This window comes from Octopus sinensis, linkage group LG3 (genome assembly GCF_006345805.1).
Source record: "Octopus sinensis linkage group LG3, ASM634580v1, whole genome shotgun sequence".
Lineage (NCBI taxonomy): Eukaryota > Metazoa > Mollusca > Cephalopoda > Octopoda > Octopodidae > Octopus > Octopus sinensis.
Genome location: NC_042999.1, coordinates 166,556,175 through 166,575,524, shown reverse-complemented (window position 1 = coordinate 166,575,524; position 19,350 = coordinate 166,556,175). Strand labels below are relative to the sequence as shown.

The 19,350-nt window shown below is 36.5% G+C and overlaps 1 protein-coding gene across 1 annotated transcript in view; it reads left to right on the top strand.

Annotated features, from left to right (window-relative positions):
- Positions 1-439: 439 nt before the first annotated feature.
- LOC115209588 (transcription initiation factor TFIID subunit 6b) overlaps positions 440-19,350 on the top strand; it is a 61,365-nt gene continuing 42,454 nt past the window's right edge. The window contains exons 1-3 of the mRNA XM_029778027.2: positions 440-552; positions 9,811-9,922; positions 15,214-15,423. Of these exons, the coding sequence (XP_029633887.1) occupies positions 9,911-9,922; positions 15,214-15,423 (222 nt within the window). The 5' untranslated portion in view covers positions 440-552; positions 9,811-9,910. The remainder of the gene's footprint in view (positions 553-9,810; positions 9,923-15,213; positions 15,424-19,350) is intronic.

The following is a 19,350-nucleotide window of genomic DNA, read 5'->3' as shown; positions in this document are numbered from 1 at the left end:
CTTCAAACTAACAAATATTTTAAGAAAAGCTTTTAATAATAAATAAATAAAAATTTAAAAAACCCTTCCCATGTTTTAATTTTTTTTTTTATCTAAATCGTCTAAATATTGAAATTTGAAATTTAATTTCAAAACAAGTAATACAGTTCTCATAACTGCACCTTACATACATATGCATTTCATATGAAAAAGGGTTCAATAAAATTACATTGATTTCCCAGTAATAACTTGACTCTTCGATTTTAATTTATAATAAAACTGTTCAAACAACTTTTGTATAAATATTTCAAGTAGATTTTGCTTATATGTAAAAGAATTGACAATATTTTTACCATTATATGTTTCTTTTCAAAATAGAATTCATTTAGAAGAAATGCAATGCCTTTCCGCCACGAGATGTCATTCCGCCGAAACATTTTGCCATTTCAGTTTTTATAACAATCAACCGGAAGTTTATAATAAATGGCAGCCATTACTCGTTATTGGCATGTAGGATTATGTTGAGTTCGATTTTTCTCTATTTCACAGAGGATACGTTAAAAATCACTTCAGGTAAATATTCACATTTCCTTATTGTAATCAGCTATACGAAGAAACTTTCTCCAAGCCAGTATTTGTCTAAGAACACATCTAAAGACTATAATTGTTCCATGGTTCGTATTTAATTGGATGTATTTTGGTTTCTGAAACGAGCACATTGCAAGGAAACAATCATAATAAAAGGACTTGAGCCAGGTTATAGGATTTAATTCATATAGATTGCTTCATTTATTTGTTAAATATAAAAAAAGAACAAGATTCACAGGGAAACTTCTGTAGCAAAGTAAAAAAAAAAAGAGAAAAGTTAGGAGAAACAAAATACTTGATAAAAGAAGTCTTTGTATTCGTTATTTCTTCGATCTTATAAAAAAAGTTATAATCGATTAGAAATGATGCTAAATAATGTAACTTTTAATGATTTCTGTTCGTTTATTGTGCATTGTGGAAAACAGAACCAGGAAGAAAATAATGTTAGTTTTTGTAACTTCCGGCTTGTTTCTGTTTTAACAAATATTTCTAATTTGTTTTCTGTGATTTATTGACGAAACAAAACATAAGTGTGAGCTCATCCGACACAACATTTCTTCACGGTTTTCTTTTTCAATCTGTACTTTAGCACACATAAAAAAAAAGTCTGTTTTAAAATACTCAGAACTTTAATAACAATCACCAAACACGGATTTTCCATGTAACACTATCGATCTTTATCTTTCATTTAGATAAGGTTTTAAACATGATTTTCATCTAAAAAAAGATTTCGATTTTAAATAAGTACCGTCCGTCGACTGAGATATAGGAACTGATAAAATTAAAAAAACAAAACAAAATAACCTGAAATCGTATTGAGGGTTGTAGGAAATGAAACTAACTTCGACATGTCCTTTCCGGAAAACAGGGACCTGTTCACGACAACATTAAAAAGTGGCGTTTTTAGTAGAAATGTGAGAATTGTCATAATTGTTATCGATTTTGAACGTTGGGTTTACTTTTGAAGAAAAAGTAAACAAGCATCCACCACTTGTACGGATGTAACCTCATGTTCCATTGCGCTAGGTTATCGGCTTGTATCATCAAGTGGCTTTAGAAGAGATGTGTTTCTTCCAAAAAGCGTGAGAGGGGCCATCCTTTAAAAACTGGATCTGCTTCGGAACCTTGGTTTTTGTGAAGTTTTGTTAGTAAGCTTGATAGCTGTGACTATGAACAGGTTAGATATATTAAGTTTCAATAACTACAGCACACTAGAAGAATAATATATATTGCTCTTCCCTAACACACATCAGTATTGTAAAATAATTAAAGCATTGAGGAACATGGTTACAGATTACTCAAAATACTTATAATTTGATTTTTGTTCATTTTAGGCAGTTTTAAAATAAAATTCCCAACTTTAAAATTTTAGTATCGATTGTTAGTATATGATACTTGAAGAAATCTTCATTTTGCAATTATCTTGCTTTGAAAGTTCATAGGGTTTTCATTTCAATAAAGTCAGTAGAGCCCTATTATTATTTTTATTTTTTATCACTTAAATATCCCATAATCATGTACATTGTTGGGAAAGTAAAAAGTCGATAATTTTCTTAATAACTTATGAAGAATTGTGTATAAACATCTCGGCCAACTATCAGTATATAAAATCAACTTAAATTTATTGGTTTTCTTCCTACTGATTTTTTTTTAGAATATATCCACATGCAACTTAGGTACTTCATGTTAAACCTTCACAGGTTTTGTGAACAGAGATCTTGAGAATGTTATCCAATTGGAAACAACAATTTTTTCATTTAAACAGTACAAAGACATTCACTAATTCTATTAGGAAACGATTTTATACTTCACTTTCCCTAACATGGGAAAACATTAAAGTCTATGGTAGGCCATGCAATTTCTGATCTTTCTTGACAATACTCCCACACAACATAACAAAGCTGCCTCCTTAAGATTAAACCTTCATCTTAGGGCCACAGAATTGTTCAGCTTTGAAAATCTGTTGATGCTACAAGGCACAAATAAGAGCCACGATGGATTATTGCTCCAGAATCTGAGATACTGCAGCTACATACATAAACGTTCTTGACCATGTCCAAAAGGAGTTTGGTGTGGGGCATTCAACTGATTAGCAAAATCATTCAGTCACACACTGCAACCTGTGGCCCATACATACATATTTTATTTCTACTATAATGGCTTCTACTCCTCTGGAGTAACTAGTTGTATACCATCTTCATCCAAATCTCACACTGACCGTTATGCTTAATTCTCCTCACATCCATAGAACATAAACCCTCTAGAACTTGTTTCTTTCCCCTATTTTTCCTTCAAATGAAAATTTACAAATATTAAAACTTAGGATTAACATTATCACTCTCAGCAGTCTTGGAAGGTCTTTAAAGATCATTGGTACCTGCCCATGCTCCAATGTACTTCATTGGTCAACGGAGGTAGTCGTTAGCAATCACAATCTCCAACGTTTTGGCTCCCACTCTCTCGTTAATGGCTGCCACTCTATATTGGTAGTCATCAAGGAGGGAGAGATTTCATTGTCATTAACGAAGTAACTGAATAAATCTACATTTATTCAAACATTTCATTGCATCACTGGACAGGACATTTATTTCATTAAGTTGTGAATAAGTTGTTGGTTGTCTGGGATGTTATCTAAGCTTCAAGATATGTCTCTCAGATGCCCTGGAATACAGCATCAATGAATTTCCTGGTGTCATCCAGTTCAACCAGCCAAGGCTGATCAAGTTCTGGCTTGCATCCCAATAGCAAAAAGCTGTGGGTTTGTCTTCTTTATCCAAAATCACCTTGTAGTAATAAAACTTCTATTCCTCTCCTTTTTTTCCTGCACTAGTAATTTTGAGCCCAGTCAGAGTGAGCATTCCACAAACTCCTGCCAGCTCACTTCAGTTAATTCACAGTGAGTCTGCCAGTCTCAACTTCTACATTACTCTACCAGCTCTTCCCAGTATTCAACAATCTTTTTCTCATGAACCTCTTCTATCTGTTCTTCCCAAGTCAACTGTCTAATGCACAATTCAGGAAGGATTCTGTTGGTTCTGCCTAGTGCTACAGAGATCAGAGCTGAGCACCTGCATTATGCACACATGGACCAGTGTAGATGTTTTCATCATCATCATCTTCATTTAACATTTGCTTTCCATGCTGGCATGGGTTAGACGGTTTGACTGGAACTGGTAAGCGGGAGAGCTTACCAGTTCCAGGTTCTTGTCTGATCTGACATGGTTTCTACAGCTGGATGTCCGTCCTGATGCCAACCAGTCCAAGAGTTTAATGGGGGCCTTTTACATGCAATTTACATGACACCAGCATGACCACAACTACAATTTCATGGGTACCATTGACGTGACACTGGTAACAGCCATGACTATAATTTTGCTTGGTTTGATGAGTCTTCTCAAGTACAGCATATCACCAAAGGTCTTGGTCACTTGGCATCGCCTCCATGAGGCCCAACATTCGAAGATCATGCTTTGCCACTTTGTCCCATGTCTTCCTGGGTCTACCTCTTCCACAGGTTTCATTCACAGTTACAGATTGTCACTTTTTTTTGCACAGCTGTCCTCATCCGTAAGCATCATATGACTATACCAGCACATTCATCTCTCTTGCACACCACATCTGATGTCTTGTATTCCCAACTTTTCTCTCAAGACACTTATGTTCTGTCGAACATGCACAATGACACTGCACATCCAGCCAAGTCACAGCCCATGTTTCACTGCTGTGGAGCATGGCCATTTGAACACAGGCAGGCCTATCTTCTCAGGCATTTTTTAATGATTTTTTTTTTTCAAATCTATCTGAAAAGTTATTATTTTTGACTGGATCTATGAATTTTGGTTTTGCTTTATTTAATACTGGAACAACATATATTAATTAATCTCTGTGCTCCTAGTTAATATAACGAACTTATTGAAATGTACGTGTTCAGTTTTCGCCAAGTGTAAAATATTGAATCTCTTCAGCCAACCATAACTAATCTTTGAAGATAACTTATCAAACATAAAAGAGTACTCACATCTAGAACAACATATATATAACTGCTATGCTTTTGTTTGATCATACAGTACTTCTTTGAAAGTATATCAAATCTATGTTTATGTGTGGGTGTGCATGATTTTGTAATATTGTGTTAGAGGCAAGTTAATGCATAGTAGTTATTATTATTATTATTTAAGATTTATTATAATTCTTTGTTGCACTGTTTGGGCCACCAAAGACAGTAATTGTTACATATACTTGATTAGATGAGATGGAAAAGAATAGTTTTAGGATGGCTTTGAACTTGTGTAATCTTTTAATGCTTGCAGTTACTTGGACAGGTACTATTTAAACACACTACATTGCATACCTTCTAATTGAGAATACAAACAGTTTTGAACATTATTCTCCATAGAAATTCTGAACCTGACAGCCTCTCATAGAAATCTCCTATTCTCCATATAGTCAAGTCTACATTATAATGTGTAAGATACCTCTTCAGGACTAAAATGTACTTCAGCTATGTGGTTGTCTCATGACCTATTAAGAACCCTGAGGTTTGACTTAAGACTTTACCTTCAGAGTCCATTCTCTTTGAGCTAATTCTATGGAAGGACTCCTGAAACAGAGAGAACAAGGATGGAAATGATATAGTCTTGAGTTCAATTCATTACAGATCGTCTCAGATCAGTACATTAAATTCTAAAATGCCTCAGTACACCTAGTTAGGAGAAATAAGTACCGTATATAATTTGCATGTATTACTTCTGATTGACTAGCATCCCATTTAGAGTGAGATTTAATTTAATCAAGAAAATAGATTGTACCTGTGATCTTCACAGGCCTTCAAGCCTGGTGGAATTGATATAGTTGATGTTCTTGAAGAACTGTAGTTAATGGCTGCAGGAAAAAAAAAAACCGAAGGGAGGGAGTGTATTCCAGAGTGCTGACATTCTGGGGAGGAAAAAATTGGGTGTAGCAGTTAGTGCAGGTCTAGAAGCTGTAGTGGACATAAGAGGGAGATAAGTGAGTCTGAGTGGGTGTGACACAAGGTCAACCAGTTCTGAGGAGTATGAAATACAACTGTATTAGTGAGAGAAAATGCAGAGTGAAGAGACAGTATATTTGTAAGATGGAATGTGGAGTGCGTTGCTCAATATCTATGCTAACCAGTCAGGTAGCACTTTTTGCTACCAGACAGATCTTTTTTATTGTTGTCGGAGACGTGTAGTGACAGCACTGTCCTAGGTGTAGGAGCAGTATTTCATTATGGACCATGAAAAATATCAGTGATAGTGACGATAGTCATTTTTAGCAATTTTGAAACTTTTAGTTGCATAGCAGGAAGGGTTTAATTTCTCTTTTTGTTATAGGCCAAGTGAAACTGTAGTTGTGGCTGATGCTGGTGTCATGTAACAGGCACCCTTTGAACACTGGGCCTTACGGAAGTAATAAGTGACCAAGACCTTTGGTAATATGCCATGCTTGAGTAGAAGACCCATCAAGCCAAGTGAAATCATAGTTGTGGCTGATGCTGGTGTCACTTAACTGGCACTTGGGCTGGTGGTATGTAAAAAGCACCCATTACACTCTTGGAGTGGTTGATGTTAGCATGGAAAGCAAATACTAAATGATGATGATGATGATGATGATGTAATCATTATGTCTTCGTCTGTAGACAGCAACAAGATTGACATGAGAATGTTTGAGAATGTTTTTGACTGTTCCTGAAGTTGGTGCAAATTCGGATTTTAGGTTGCATGTGGATGATACTTTGTGTAGAAGTATAGGCTGTGGTGAAGGATATTATGATCTGCATAGGAGGTGATGTCAGATAGGATGTTGATGTATGGGAAGGAAAATGTGGAGGTCAAACTGAACCTTAGAGCTTATCAGAGTTGATAGAATATGGCTTAAAGAGAACTCCATCAGCAGTGGTTGGATCTAAGAAAAAGTTTTCACTCTGACTAACAGATGGATGGATATGCAAGCAGTTTTAACTGAGATTCACTTGTCAGTTATAATTGAATACTTTGCTGGTGTTGAATGTGATGACATTATTTACACTAAACTTCATCAGGTGAAAGTCCACTACCAATAAAGTTTCTGTAATGTTAAATACCTACAGCAGAAACTTTATTGGTAGTCATTAAGGAAGGAGAGTGTTAAGATGCTGGAGATTATGATTGTTAACGAGTGTCTCAATCACTGTTGAGATATTGAAGGTGACTGGCAGTGTCATGGGGACAGAAAAAGATATCAAAGGGTTTAATTTGGATCAGCTAGTTTTGTGCACATTGTTTGAGTGTAGTAAAAGGACGATGGTCTTGTTGGTTTTTAAATGATTGGAATTAACTTTTGTTTCAAACATGGCATATTTGTGTGAATGATAGTGAGCCTGGCGAAATGGAGAGGAATAGGTTTGCAGGATACTTTATTTAAGTATACACATGTTGTTGAATGCAAAGCTTTATATTCTGAAAGTAGAAATAATGTTGGTGCTCGGTTTATATGAGTTCATGTCTACATGTTAAGAAATGCTCTTCAGTTATTCATTAACTCTACTACTATAAGCAGTGAGCTGCCTCTTTCCATACAAGCAATGTAAAAGTATCTTAAGAGCATGAAAGATCCAATATAGACCAGCTTCCTTATTTAAGATTTTTTTACAAGCCTTTCTCTCTTGTTCATCCTTCTAGGACCCTCTTTCTACTTTGTTTTTCTTCCAACTACTAGTCTACAAAAATGTAAAAATCAATACCAATTGCACTTATCTTACCTAATGATACTGATATTCTAGTTTAAAAGTATTGTTCTCTTCTTCATAATATTGCAGCCATTATAAATTGTGTTGTTTGTAATTTTTAGTAATTTTTGATTTTAAATAACTTGATTTATTTTTGTGTGTTATGTGGGTTTGGGCTGCTTTTTTTCTTTTTTTATGTGTCTGTGTGTCTGTGATCATGTACACACAATATTGTATTGTAAGGTTTGTAATGTGGTTGTGGTTTGGGACTAAAAAGTTGCCCTGGTCAGATTGGTCTGTAACTTAGATGTTTTTATTGTTTAGTCCTAGACCTATGCTCTAAAGCAAGGGTCTCCAAAGTGGTTGATATTGACCCTTGTGTTTATTATTATTATTTATTTATTTATCTTCTTGTATATGCCTAAGGGTCAATGAGGGGTCAAGAATTCCATGATGGGGGTCGATGGTCTAAAAAGTTTGGGGACCCTGCTCTAAAGCATTCCATCTTGTCCTAACCGGTATTTCCTATCTGGTTTGAGATGATAAAGTGTGATTTTAAGGCATATTTGGTTACTATTTCTAACAAGTCGAATGATCAAGTAAAAGCTCTTTTTTGGTAAGACATTGAGAGCAGCGGTAGCCCTGGGCTTAGTCTATAATATAACAGGATGAGTAACAGCTACAGTGATGTAGTTGATATAGATCATACAGAAAAATGACTGCTGTTTTGATGTTACACACTGAAAAATGTTTGCATTTATGCTATAACCTTGAATTCTGAAAATGTTGAGCAAATGGTAATGATAGATAATTTATTTATTATTGAATGATGAATTGTTTGCTTTTGAAGCACACTAAAGTAATGAAACCTTAAAACTAAAGTAATTAGAGGCTAATAATTTTACATGAATGTATGTCAATTTATGTGAGAAATTTGAACAACATATCTGTTCAATTTTAATAAATTCTGGCAGGTTCTGTAGATATCTGATCACTTGCTTGTCATCATCAGAGAACATTTTTCTTTAGTGGGAATATGAGTTCATAATACATGTGATTCACCAGAATAAGGAAACTTTGAGACAGCATGGTGCTTTGATTTCGGGTCACTGCAAATCAAAGCCACCCTGCCAGTTTGAGGAATCTTGACAAGTGCTCAGCAATCAGATATTCGTGTTCAAATCTGCCAGAATGTATTAAGAATGGATATGTTATTGTTTGGGTTATCGCTGTTCTGCTTGCACCCCATGAATTATTATCTGTTTGGCAAACATCAGCAAATAATTTCTTTGTTCATTCCTATAAACAAGAGTTTGTGCTGTTATTAGAGTCATCAGTCCAGTGGGTTAGTTTTGACTGAGGAAACACCTAACAAGGTGGAAACACTATGGTGTTTCAAAAGTACTGGTGACCCATGTTTGTTATGAAACACATTGTCCGTATTGTTTAAAAATAACAACAGATATTAATGTTTTGAATCTGCCAGAATATATTAAAAATGAGTTGATCCATTGTTAACCCTTTCGTTACCAACCCGGCTGAAACCGACTCTGGCTCTGTAGTACAAATGTCTTGTTTTCATAAGTTTTGAATTAAAATCTTCCACCAAACCTTAGTCACAATTTATGTTCCTAACACTTGTTTAATGATAACTAAGTTATTTTACTAAATTCTTTGTTATATTTAAAATAATTGAAAGAAACACAGAGCATCTCAAAATAAATACGGTAATGAAAGGGTTAAATAAAGATATTCTACCATATACCAAATCATTAAGGTGGTGGCTTGCCTGCTGAAAGTACTTAGGTAGAGGGTCAGTATCCTGTCAGCCCTTTTTTTTTGTGGATGCTTAACCTCAGCCTTTTCTGTGTAAATAGTAAATATTGGGCCAGAGAATATATTTCGTTGTTGTAAATAGTTTGTAGGGTCACTGTGCAACTGATGAGCATTTTGTTAGCTTGCTGCTACTGGAGAGGATATTAGGATCAGTAGTAATGATGGCTCATTCCAGAGTTACAGAAACACTTAATCTTCTTTTGAGAAAATTGGTTACAACATTTAACTGTTACCAAATATGTAGTTCTTTATGCATTGCTCAGAAGTATAAAAGAGAAGTGAAATTGAGCAATATTTGAAGCTAACATAGCATTGTTGAAAGTTTGTAATTATTTTCAGCTAGAAATAACTCATACTGATTATATCTTTGAGGTTATTTTGACTCCTTATCATATGAATATGGTAGCTGCCTTGAAGTGATCAAAAATTTTTCCAAGTTGAAATCAAATTGGACATTATGTTTTATTATATACAGAAAAAAACTTGTTGGCATGGACATTTTTTTAACATAATTAATCACTTAGCTGTTTCAAATAACTGAATCACAGACCCTTAATCATATCATCATCATCATCATCATGTTTACATACTGATTCTATTTAATTAATTTCTTACCATTTGATTTTTGAAACTTTCATTACATTGAAATTTCTGCTTATTTTATTTTTATTAATTTGTAGATTATTCCTTGGATGAATTACAATTCAGAAGAGTAATGAAGAAGGATTTAAAACAATTTAATTAGTTTTATTTACCAAAATTAAAGAAAATTGGGGCAAAATGTCATCGAAGGTAAGTTTAACATTTTTTCTTGTTACTTCTGCGGATTTCATCATCATCATCATTGATTAACGTTTGTTTTCCATGCTGGCATGGGCTGGACAGTTTGACTGAGGTCTTTAGAGCCAGCAGCTGCACCAGGTTCCAATCTAATCTGGCAGAGTTTCTACAGCTGGATGCCCTTCCTCATACCAACCACTCTGAGAGTGTAGTGGGTGCTTTTTACATGCCACCGGCATGGGAGCCAGTCAGGTGGACCTGGCATCAACCACATTCAGATGGTGCTTTTTACGTGCCGTAGGCATCGGAGCCAGTCAAGGGGCACTGGCCCCAGCTATGATGTTGGTTTTACTTGACTCAACAGGTTTTCTCAAGCATATCATATCACCCGACACATCAGGAGTATTCTTAACAGGGCTGGACATGTATGGCTGTGATCTCACTTTAGTTGCTGGGTGATCTCAATCACAGCATACCTCCAAAGGTCTCGGTCTCCTGTCATTGCCTTTGTGAGGCCCAGTGTTTGAAGGTCATGCTTGACCACCTCATCCCATGTCTTCCTGGGTCTACCTTTTCCACAGGTTTCTTCTACAGTTAGGGAGTGGCACTTCCTCACACAGCTGTCTTCATTCGTACGTAACACATGGCCATACCATCGCAGTTGCCTCTCTTGCATACATTTGATGCTTCTTATGCCTATCTTTTCTCTCAGGGCACTTACACTGTTGTGTATGCACACTGACATTACACATCCAGTGGATCATACTAGCTTCATTTCTTTCAAGCCTATGCATGTCTTCAGCATTCATGACTCATGTTTCACTGCCATGTAGCATGGCAGTTCACACACATGCATCATACAGTCTACCTTTCATCCTGAGCGAGAGGCCCTTAGTTGCCAGCAGAGGTAGGAGCTCCCTGAACTTTGCCCAGGCTATTCTTACTCTAGTCGCTTCACTCTCAGAGCAACTGCCCCCACTACAGACTTGGTTGCCTTGGTAGCAGAAGCTATTAACTACTTCTAGTTTCTTCCCCTGGCAGATGTTCTCTGTACATCTTCCTAATGTATAAAAGTTTATGCTTGATGTGGTGGATGAGTTTCAAAACTGTGTGAAGTTGTAGTAATGTTTCTTGTGTTGGAATTTCTGGTAATGTCAGTTTCTTTATTCTTACAAATTGACTCTATAAGAGGTGAATTTCGTTGGTCTGTCAAGTTGGGGCTGGAAAGCCAAGGACAGGGGTCCATGACTATCAGTTGGGCTCATCCCTAAAAAACAAAAACCTCATAGCCATCTTGAGTTTTAAGAGGACAACCCCTTCCTAGGTCCCAAAAGTCTTTTAAAGTGTGGTTCCACCATGACAAACTTCTTTCAGAGGCACGGCCCACACATTCAAGTCAATGAGAGTGTGCCTATGTGGTCAATCAACCAATTAGAAATAGAGCCAAATATCTCACAAATCACACTCATTTGAAATGAGTAAAGGACACATTTGATAATGTAATCTTAGACATACTCTTCCAAACATTTTCCCAAGTTGGAATATCTGTAATTAAAAATTGTGTTCCTAAAAAAATAGGATGATTATAGTGGGAACACATTTGATCAAAGGTTTATTCAACTTCCACAGATTAAAGATTTTGCTTAATCCTTTTCTAGAACTGGATCCCTTTCAGTTAATATATTACTGGTGCGTCAAGTGTTTTGTTTGAATGCTGCACTGAACTACAGAATATTTCAATAGGTTTTAGCCAATATTGTATGTATCAAAGAGATATAAACACTTCATCTTTATAATACAATGCTTTCATGATCAGAAATTGAGAGATCAATTTTCAATTCTAATTTGAGCTTTCATCAGAGACAGAGTGTCCTCTTTAACTATCTATAGGGACTTTGGTTATAAACCTACTACTACTACTACTGCTACTGCTGCTACTTGAGTAAATTGGATAAACTGATATACATACTGCAACACATCCTTAGCAGCTAATTCAACAAATTCATTGTCAAGGATCTGCTGTAATACACAAATCTGTCTGATTTGCTTGAGCACTTGGTAATATTATCTGTGTCGATAGTCCAAGAAGGTGCTCAGTTGCTGATAAAATCAGTCTGGTCTGATGCTGGTTTATTATTTTCTATTCACAAGGATATTGTATATGAAGTCTAGGTATTTACATTTATTATATACAGTGTTGACCAAAACTATAGATAAACTCTTCAGTACTTAATAGCATCAAAGCAAACACTGCTAATGCATCAGAAATTTAATAACATAGGCGCAGGAGTGGCTGTGTGGTAAGTAGCTTGCTTGCGAACCACATGGTTCCGGGTTCAGTCCCACTGCATGGCAGCTTGGGCAAGTGTCTTCTACTATAGCCTCGGGCCGACCAAAGCCTTGTGAGTGGATTTGGTAGACGGAAACTGAAAGAAGCCCGTCATATATATGTATATATATATGTGTGTGTGTGTTTGTGTGTCTGTGTTTGTCCCTCTAGCATTGCTTGACAAATGATGCTGGTGTGTTTATGTCCCCGTCACTTAGCGGTTCGGCAAAAAGAGACCGATAGAATGAGTACTGGGCTTACAAAGAATAAGTCCGATTTGCTCGCTTAAAGGCGGTGCTCCAGCATGGCCGCAGTCAGATGACTGAAACAAGTAAAAGAGTAACACGTACACACATATATAATAAGTTTCTAATCATAACAAGGTTTATATAAAACATTTTGTAAGGAATGTACTGTACACAATTTTGTGTTTATGAAGTGTGTAGGGAATAGTATTATATATGTGACCTGATGGAAAACAATTTGGTAAGTTTGTTTCTTATTCAAGTTAAATTGGTTCTATTATATAAAACAGCTGAAAATGGCTAACTCAGTTATGTGCTGCTTTTTACTCTTTTACTTGTTTCAGTCATTTGACTGCGGCCATGCTGGAGCACCGCCTTTTAATCGAGCAACTCGACCCTGGGACTTATTCTTTTGTAAGCCCAGTACTTATTCTATCGGTCTCTTTTGCCGAACCGCTAAGTAACGGGGACATAAACACACCAGCATCGGTTGTCAAGCAATGCTAGGAGGACAAACACACACACGCATATATATATATATATATATATACATATATACGATGGGCTTCTTTCAGTTTCCGTCTAGCAAATCCACTCACAAGGCTTTGGTCGGCCCGAGGCTATAGTAGAAGACACTTGCCCAAGGTGCCACGCAGTGGGACTGAACCCGGAACCATTTGGTTGGTAAACAAGCTACCTACCACACAGCCACTTCTGCGCCTATTGCTATTGGTAATGTTTTGCTAGTTTAGAGTAAAATCGGACAGCTACTTGATCTGTTGGGTACAAAGTGAAACTGGAAGATTTTTTGTGTGGGTTTTAGCCAATATAGCTGCCAGAGCATACAACCAGTGAAAATCTGGAAAATGCTGCTTGTTAGAATGACAGAATTCTTACACAATTACTGGAAAAGAAATTGGTATGTGCCATATACAAGTGTTTACAGTGAAGGTTTAACCCTCTAGCATTGAGATTACACTGTCAAATGTAATGCTTATTTATTCACATTGTTTTGAATGAATCATGCCTTATCTTGTAGCTTCAAGACTTCAATGATGTGATTGTTTTTAGAATAATATTGTAGAATAGGTGTGAAAGGCTGGATCTGGCCAGTTTGAACATAAAATGGGTAGAATATTTGAGCTAGATGTGACCAGTTTGAATGCTAAAGGTGTAAAACATTATAGCCAGATTAAATGTAGTTTTAGCCTGTTTACCTGCTTTTGTTTACCTGCTTTCCTTAACAGAGAAATGAATATTTTTGTTGCCCTCTTTTCTTAGAATCAATAATTCATATAAACTATATTTTGTGTCAGAATTTGAGGTTCTGTTAATCTTTGTTGTTTCATTTATTTAGAAAGATGAAAACTTTAGCTGTTTAAAATCTTTCCCTTTGTTTTACCAAGTAAAATGTCCTGACATCAATTCCTTAGAGGTTGCTGTAAAAATAAGACCATTGTTCTTTTTATTGATCCTGAATTTTGTTGTTTGCTCACCAAAAATATAAATAGATAACAAAAATAAAGACTTGTATTCAATGTTACATATTTGTTGAAATTGGCAAGCTGGATAAAAATTAGATTACAGGTTTGTTAATATCTGGCACAAATTGTTATTTTAAATCCTTTCATCACTGAAATTTAGGTCCTTGGATTCTTTTATATCATATTCCTGGAAAAATTAACTCTGTTAATCCTATCCATGCCTTCCATAACAGCAGTTGAAGCAGTTTCTTCTGCCAGAATATAAAGAAACGGTGCAAGTGGTGGTTGTTCAGTTTTTGGTGAACTTTTATCCAGCAAACCTATGATCAAAGGTGGTCTAGTCATAACCATCCTTACTATTTCTAGCAGTTTGGTTCTCAATCTTTTTGATTTTGTGGCTCTCAAAAAATTACTTGCACAGAAATTTAAAAGGAAACCACCACCATCATTTGGATTTTAAAATTCAAATCTTAGAGAAAAATATTGAAAAAAATTGTTAGATTTGTTTTGTTAGTAATACTTGTATATAACAAAATTGTAATTACCATATTTTTGAAGGCCCTCAGATTTTCCTAAAAATCTGTTGTACATTTAGGTAGTCTTTTGGTTACTGTTGAGAAACACTCTCATAGACCATCATAACATAGTGATTGGTTGTTGATGGTATGACAATCATGAATGAAAGCTTTAGTGATGGTCACAATAGATACATGCAAGGTACACTTGTTCAATGCTTGATAGAGTTTTAATTTTAGCAAGAAATTCTCTCTTGGCCATTTGATGTTCTGTGTAGCAGCTAAATCTTCAATCTATCTATTATTGTCTTTCAAATAGAAACCACGTATTTTAGGATTGATCAAAGTCTTTGAACAAAATGCCAAATGTAATGATTTTTCTTGGCCACAGCTATAATGCCAATCAAAAGAAAATGCTGTTCTTTTAAAATCTCGGATCAGTCCTGATTAGACCAAACTATGATTAGAGGCATTCCTATTGCAGCTGTTCTGTCTTTTTAGCAATATCTAGGACTACATTAACTAATGTGTTCTTTCTTTTTTCATGACTATGGAGTGATTTGAGAGTGATTCTAAAGAATTTGATATTGGTATTGGCTACTGCTTAAAAAGTCCCTTATTATTCAAATTTAACTTATATTTTTTTTAGGAGACTCAGTAATAAAAATGAGTTTGTTATGTTTATTACAATACAAATATTTTGTATTTTATACAATTTTGTATTTTATAGGTTAAAGATCCTGACATTGATAGTCTCAAAGAGTCTATCAGTCATGGGAATGCAGAGGAAAAGAAGGTAATAAGTGAAAAGCGGTACATCATACTTTCTCGTGACTCCATTCGAATGATGGCTGAAGCAGAAGGTATTAGTAACTTAACTGATGATGGGGCTCTACTTCTAAGTGAGGATCTTGGCTATCGAATCAGGGAAACAATTCAGGTAAGAAATGAAATTGCCATTTCCAACATTGACAAAGGTTAATAGTTGTAATAATCTGAGAAGCATTTAGCTGAATAAAGTAAACTTGTGTAGGTTCTCAAACTGGCTTTAGGCTGCAGCTCATGGCACTAAAAAATTTTGATCCTGGTGGTTGAGGACTGTGGACACTGAGGTATGAATTGTGTTCAACATCTCACATTGTCCCAGACTTTTGTGAAGAATATTTGTACTGGTCCTCATCTAAACAATGAGTTGGTTATGTCAAGGCTGAGCCAATAAAGGAAATTTTTGTTACGGCTGCAAGGCCAATTAGTCACTGAGCATGCTATTTTTATATCGTTGGAAATTCACATTCTTTGTGACATCACTTATTGGTGGTTGTTGTGTTGATTAGCCTCAGACCACCTCTGACTCAGGAGACCTATGATCAAAGGCATTCCAGCCAGGACTACCATGATCAAAGGCATTCCATGCCAGGACTACCATGTATTATCCAACATCCTTTTTTTTTTCAAGACTATGGGGTAGTGTTTCTCAAACTTTTTTAATTATTATTTTTCTGTTAGCAATATTTTTTCAGTATGCCCCCCCCCACACCCAACCATATTTTAATGTAAAGAGTAAAGACTCCCTTCGGTCATGAATGACCATAGGATTGCACCTAAAAAGTTCCCCTCCAAGACACAAGTCTGAACAAGGTTGTTTATGGAAGACCAGTTCTCACCTATGCATACCAGCCTCCCTTCTCCATGCCACTGATGTTGCCCAAAGGAAAGGCAAAGGCTGATAAAACTTGGCACCAGTGATGTCGCAGCTCATTTCTGCAGCTGAGTGGACTGGAGCAATATAGAATAAAATGTCTTGCTCAAGAACACAACACACAGCCCAGTCTGGGAATCGAACTCACTACCAAATGATTGTGAGTTCAACATTCTATGCTTGCAATATCAGACTAAAGTAATTTAATTTTGGGTACGTGTTTGATGCAGGTGACTACTTACCATGGCACCACCCTATTATAAGTGAATATTTGATGCATTACTGCTTGACCGTAGTTATTGACCCAACCTTTATCCATGTGACTTCCACCAAACTTAGATGCACACTTTTTGTGTTTGTATAATCTCCCATACCTACCAGTTAAAATTTATCTCTGTATTCTGCTTTATTGCTGTATTTTCTATATGTTCACACACACATTGATTTCTCTGCCCATGTGCTGGTTTACACACCTGTTTATACACATGAGTAGGTTATGAGATTATCAGGTGACTCTTATAGCTTGAATCAAAAGCATTCGATCATCATCATCTTCATCACACATTTCTTTTCCATTGTTGGCATGGGTTGGATGGTTTGAAAGGAGCTGCACCAGAACACCAACCACTTTACAGTGTGTGCAGGGTGCAGTTTATGTGGCCCCTTCATCAGAGCTTCTTAGGTTGCACTTGCGCCAGTGCTTTTTATGTGGAACCAGCACTGATAGGGTCACCAAGAACCTTGCAAGACAAAAAGACCCCCCTTGAGTCTGGAGTGTAGTAGTGAGTGGGTACGGCTTTGTGCCAGTTGGGAGATTTAATGTATAGAAAGCACAGATATAGTTGTCTTGCTGTAGAGTAGATACATGGATCCGCCAGTTGGAAAATAAAGGAGAGTTGGAGAGTAAGATAAAGAGAGTGATAACGATTGCAGTGACGGTGGAAATGTGTGTGGACATGCTTTCGAGGAACAGTGGAGGTGGTAATATAGGGGCTTGGGCTGGGTGAGTAGGAGAGGCTTGGGGACAAGGGCTGTGATAGATACGTGAGAGCATTGAGGGCAATAGCAGGAAGCAAGGTGATGATGATGATGGAGAGCAGCACAAGTAGAAAAGAGGGGATTGGTGGAGACAGGAGGTGGGAGAAGAAAAGTAACTGCTGCTGCTGATATCTATAATTAAATTCCATAATTGATATATATTCAGTTTTATTTAATTACTTATTCACTTTAAGTCTATTTTTGTTGTTGATGTCAGTATTATTGTCATTGCTATTATGATTGTGGCAGTTTGTCATAATATTACATTTAAAATGTATTTTAAAGTTAATATTTTAACTGAAGATTAAGACCAAACAAAAGACCCCTGTACGGACGCATCTGTTGGCCGCCCCTCTTCCTGCCCACCGCCATCAATTGACTTTCCAGTATTGATATCAAATTTTCCACTTCATTGTCATAGGATTGTTTTTGATCTGTCATCATCATCATCATCTGTCTGTTTTCCATACTGGCATGGCTTGGATGGTTCAACCCATGGCAAACCAAATAGCTGTGTGTAATGTCTAGGTTGGTTGTTTCCATACAGCATCAATATAATTTTTTTTCTGAAGGGGAAAATGTCCATTTCATATTTTCTTCAAACTTGGCCTTTATATTGCATCTCCAGAATAACTAAGTCGTGCAAAATTTCAAATTTCTAGTCCTGCTTCTTGAGAAATGACTCCTTTGAATTTTGACATTTTTAGTTTAATTTTAACACTACACAGAAAATAGCTATAAATACCACTAACCCCAACCATGCCAGCATGGAAGGCAGGCATTAAATGATGAGGAAGACTTTGCATATTTGTTGTAGGCATGCAATAAGTCCATAGAAACAATAAGCAAAATCTAAGCAAATGTCAAGAATCTTGCATGTCGTCTGGAATGTGTTAATTGTAGTTAGTTAAAGAGCCAGTTTTGGAGCATATTGAGATAGGTTTGTCCTGATTGGTGTTTCCTTCAAAGAAAAAGGGACCATAAACCTTGTCCAGAGATACAGCACAAAAGATGTTCAGTTTAGGAGAATCTCTTTCATGCTCAACTGTTTCATGTGGGTGCTCTGTTCCCCAAATGTGCACATTGTGATGATTGACTATTCCACTCAAGTGAAAAGTCGCTTCATCACTAAAAATTAAGCGTGAAATTAAGGTTTCATCTTCTATCCACTTCCTCTTGTTGCCATTGGTAAGTACCTGAATGAGGTGTAGTCTGTATGGTTTCAAATGTAGACGTCTTCTTAGCACACGCCAGATAGTGGATCACAAGCTCCCAGCTAGTTCGATTTGTGGATTTCTGTGGGCTCCCCTCAAATGCAGCACTTGTTACTCCGAAACTCATGGTCACCCTGGACTTTTTCCTTTACACAAACACCCACTCTCTTGAAACTTTTGAAACCACCATTGAATGTTCTTAGGAGAGGGTGGATTAATGTCGAATTGCATTTGAAAAGCATGCTGCACTGTGACAACCAAATTTGTTTTCATGAACTCGAGAACACAGAGTGTTTCTGCTGAGAATTCACTATTCTGAGTTTAAACAAACAACTGAGAGTTGCCAGAAGAACAACACGACTACAGTGTCCCCTGGGGTAGCCATTCAAAACTTAGAAAACTCCATTATCTACCCACTAACCTTGATGACCATAATCATCGAATAACAATAGCAATCAACTCAGGGGATCTTGATATGCTGCTACATGTCTGGGTAGAATTCTTGTCAGCACATGCCAGATAGCGGATTGAGGGGTCGCAAGCTTGTGGGTAGCTTGATTTTTGGATTTCTGTGGGCTCCCCGCAAACACAGCAAGGATTCTCGCCACTTGTTTCTCCAAAACTTGCGGTCACCCTGGACTTTTTCCTTTACACAATCACCCACTCTCTTGAAACTGTTGAAACCACCATCAAATATTCTTAGGGGAGGGCGGATTAATGTCGAATTGCTTTCGAAAAGCATGCTGCACTGTGACAACCGAATTTGTTTTCATGAACTCTAGAATGCAGAGTGCCTTTTGCTGAGGACCCACCATTCTGAGTGTAAACAAACAACTGAAAGTTGCCAGGAAAATGATACGACTACAGTCTATCTGTGGCAGCCACTTAAAACTTAGAAAACTCCACTCCCCACTCA